The sequence below is a fragment of the Triticum aestivum genome, chromosome 1A, assembly GCF_018294505.1.
Source record: "Triticum aestivum cultivar Chinese Spring chromosome 1A, IWGSC CS RefSeq v2.1, whole genome shotgun sequence".
NCBI lineage: Eukaryota > Viridiplantae > Streptophyta > Magnoliopsida > Poales > Poaceae > Triticum > Triticum aestivum.
In genome coordinates, this window is record NC_057794.1 from 560,782,004 (window position 1) to 560,785,450 (window position 3,447).

Genomic DNA, 3,447 nt, shown 5'->3' on the forward strand with positions numbered 1-3,447 from the left:
CTATGACGGCATTTATAAATAAATCCTAAAATGGTGACAGCTTTTTCAATTGCATCTTTTCTGTTTTTTGTTTTGTTTTTACTGCTGGTTAAGTGCAATTTTCATGCATAGGCGGGCGCAGTATCAGTAAGAACATGAGATTCTCAATCAGTAGCCCACGTGAAATCCTAGCATGAGAGTCAATCAATAGCCCACGTTATAGATCCGACGGTGCATGATATGAGTTTTCAAAGTTTTCATTGAGTCGTCCGCTTTCATGTTATACTTTTTTTACCTCCCACCATACCACGAGAAGAGAAGAGAAGAGAAGCAAAGGCCGACTTGTCAACAAAACCAACATGCACTTTCTTAGTCCAAAAAAGCATGCAGCGTGTGTCTCTGCATTTTATTACTTGTCGCTCGGTCAACAGCACGCCCTGACACGGCCCAGCTACGACGAAACACTCACCGCGCGACAGCCGTCGATCTACCGATCTGGCGGACAATCGTCGCGGCAACAAGATTACAAGAGTGGAAAGCCTCCCTGTCCCAGTCAAACCAACTACACCTGGAAAAAAACCGGGCTGGACCTGCCGAGCGCCGATGATGACCGACCTAGCTGGCTGGACGTTACGAGCCGCCGGCGCCGACGCCGTCGTACTTGAGCCCGAACTCGCGGAACCCGATCTCCATGTCCGCCGCCGCGACGAGCAGCTCGGCCGCCTGCGCCGGCTCGAGGATCTCCACGGCGCGCTTCATGGTGCGCAGCCGCAGCGCGTCCGCCCCGGCCAGCACCGCGCCGACGCGGCCGACGAGCCCGCCCACGTCCACCAGCTCCCCGCCGGCGCCCACCGCGCCGTGGCCCTCCTGCACCCGCGCCATCTCCCGCGACAGCTCGTCCTCCTGCGCCACGGTGCGGCGCTGCAGCTCGTCGATCTGCGCCAGCTGGGCCGGGCTGAGGTCGCCCAGGTTGCCCGACCGCACGCCCAGCAGGAGGTCCGGGAGCTGCGCCTCGAAGCGGTTGCCGGACTCGGTGTAGAGCAGGTGGACCAGCGTGGTCGGCCGCCACCCGGCCAGCCAGTGCGCCGCGCCGCGCTCCACGGGGCTCGCCCACGGCGCCGCCAGCGTCCACACCGGGTCCAGCTCCGCCCGCGCCGCGCAGTAGTCGGCGAAGTGGGACACGTAGCCGGCTACCAGCTTGGCGAGCTGCGCCGGGTCGTCGGCCCAGCGCGCCGTCCGGAGGTCGCGGCGGAGCGACCGCAGCCCGCGGAGCCAGAGCTGGAAGCGCCGCGTCGCCGCCTCCAGCTCCATCGTCCGGTTCTCTCCCTTTTCTTCCCAGGCAGGGGTGGTACAGTGAGCTTGCTCGCGCGCGTGCCGGCGGTACTTATAAATGGCGGCGGGGTGATCGGGGCCGTTGAACGGGAGGAAGCGACGGCTGCGGGCGCGGGCCGCCGGGGCGTATGAGGCCGCGACAGGTGACCCGCATGCAGGAGGCCATGTGTGGTGGCCGGGTGGCGAGGTGGCGATGGACGGCGACGTACGGCGTCACGCTCACGCCTAGATGAGCCGCGGGACAAAGCGGCTGGATGAGGCTGACAAGGGGCCCGGCGTGCCAGTGGACGCATGTCCTAGTATATGTCGTTCGGTACCTAACCAATGCATCATGTGCGGTTGCCATGTTAAAAACAAATGTGAAACAAATGATGTGTGGAGGGGAGAACTTAAGAAAACGGTGCCTAATTTTTTCCAGATGAGATAGTGTTTAGTTTTGAGGTAAATACGCTAGTGGTGCTTGAACTTGTCATGGATGTTTATTTTAGTGCTTGAACTTAAAAAATACACCGAACTGGTTCTAAAACTTGGCATGAACGTACAAATACGATACTAATCCTATCTGTAGACATAAAGTGCATCCATGTGTCACCGTATATGGATGAGGTGGCACTGACATGATGTGGGGCCCAACTGTAGCTAGGAAACATAATTATTACTTCAGTACTATATACAACTCTATAACTAGTGGGCCCACCTGTCAATACATTAGAAAAATTAATATGAAGAACGAAAAAATGCGACAAACAGGAATCAAACAAGCAACCGGATGACTGCCAGCTAGTTGCGCTAGCCACTATACCAAGCATGTACTTATTATTAAAATAGGCCACTCAATTTATATGTAGTTTAACTAAAAGTCTTGTGCCCATAATTTGGCTGCAGCCAGTGACCCATTTTGCACACGTTATTTTTTTTAAAAAAAGTTGTGAAAAGCATATTACTACTAATCATAATAATAAATTGAAGATTCAAATATTCATGTGTCGGTAATAATTACGTCATGCTACACAAATATCTGTGTGCACAAAAAGTAAATATGTAGAGGAGTTTAATAAAATAACATACAAAAAAATGTTCATGTAAGTTTTACAAATATTGACTTATTATTTAGAATATTTTTTAACTATAATACATGAGTGTTTAAAAATATTTGTAAATTAATTTTTTTAAATATGTGAATATTTATTCAAACCTTTGAATAATTGAGCGAATATTTACAAACGGTAATCTAAAAGAAATGAATGATTTATATTATACAAACATTGCTATAATTCTTATATACTATTTCATGATTGTATATTTTAAATATCGTATATCATTGTTAAATATAATCCATGACTGTGTATTTTTAATATTTGTTTACAAACAGGTTGAAACACTCATATATTATATTTAAAAATAGTATTTTCCAAAAAAATAGTTAATATTTCTAAAACTAAGTTTTTTATCGCATACCTCTATATATTTATTTTGTGTGCACACCGATATTTGTGTATAATGAGGTAATTATTAATAACACATGAATATTCGAATCTAACTTTTATTATTATGATTATTATTTACATTTAAAAAAAATGTATGCAACATGGCCACTGGCTGCAGCCAATTTATGTACATAGGAGTTTTTTGTTTAAGTACATAAAATCTGAGGGACTTTCCATGTCAGCAAAATATGTTGGTTGGAGTGGCTAGCGCATGCATCGCCCAAGGGGCAGGCAGCAGATTCGATTCATGCAGTCTATTTTATGTTATTTTTCCTAATTACTGACAGGCGGGCCCACTACTCATGGAGTCATATAGTGCTTAAGCATTTTTATTTCGTAACTACGAATGGGCCCCGTGCCATGTCAGTGACACGTCAGCCATATACATTGTCACGTTGATGCATATTACGTCTACAGACAACATTAGCACCGTATTTGCCCGTTCATGCCAAGTTGTAGAAGCAGTTCGATGTATTTTTCAAGTTTAGGCACCAAAGTGAACATCCATGACAAGTTTAAGCACCACTGGTGTTTTTACCTCGTTAGTTTTCTAAAATGCGGTTTATGGAGGCGGCGATGAGTCTACAAGGAAATGGGAAGAAAAAATATATATGTGTTCGTAATTATGCAATTGTCTGCGATTTTTGGG

At 47.1% G+C, this 3,447-nt stretch overlaps 1 protein-coding gene across 1 annotated transcript; it reads right to left on the bottom strand.

Moving 5' to 3' along the window:
- Window positions 1-348: 348 nt before the first annotated feature.
- LOC123181240 (transcription factor TGA9-like) lies at window positions 349-1,498 on the bottom strand. Its single transcript, XM_044593504.1, has one exon. It carries the CDS (start codon window positions 1,288-1,290, stop codon window positions 610-612), a length of 681 nt encoding a protein of 226 aa, XP_044449439.1. The 5' UTR covers window positions 1,291-1,498; the 3' UTR covers window positions 349-609.
- Window positions 1,499-3,447: the final 1,949 nt, after the last annotated feature.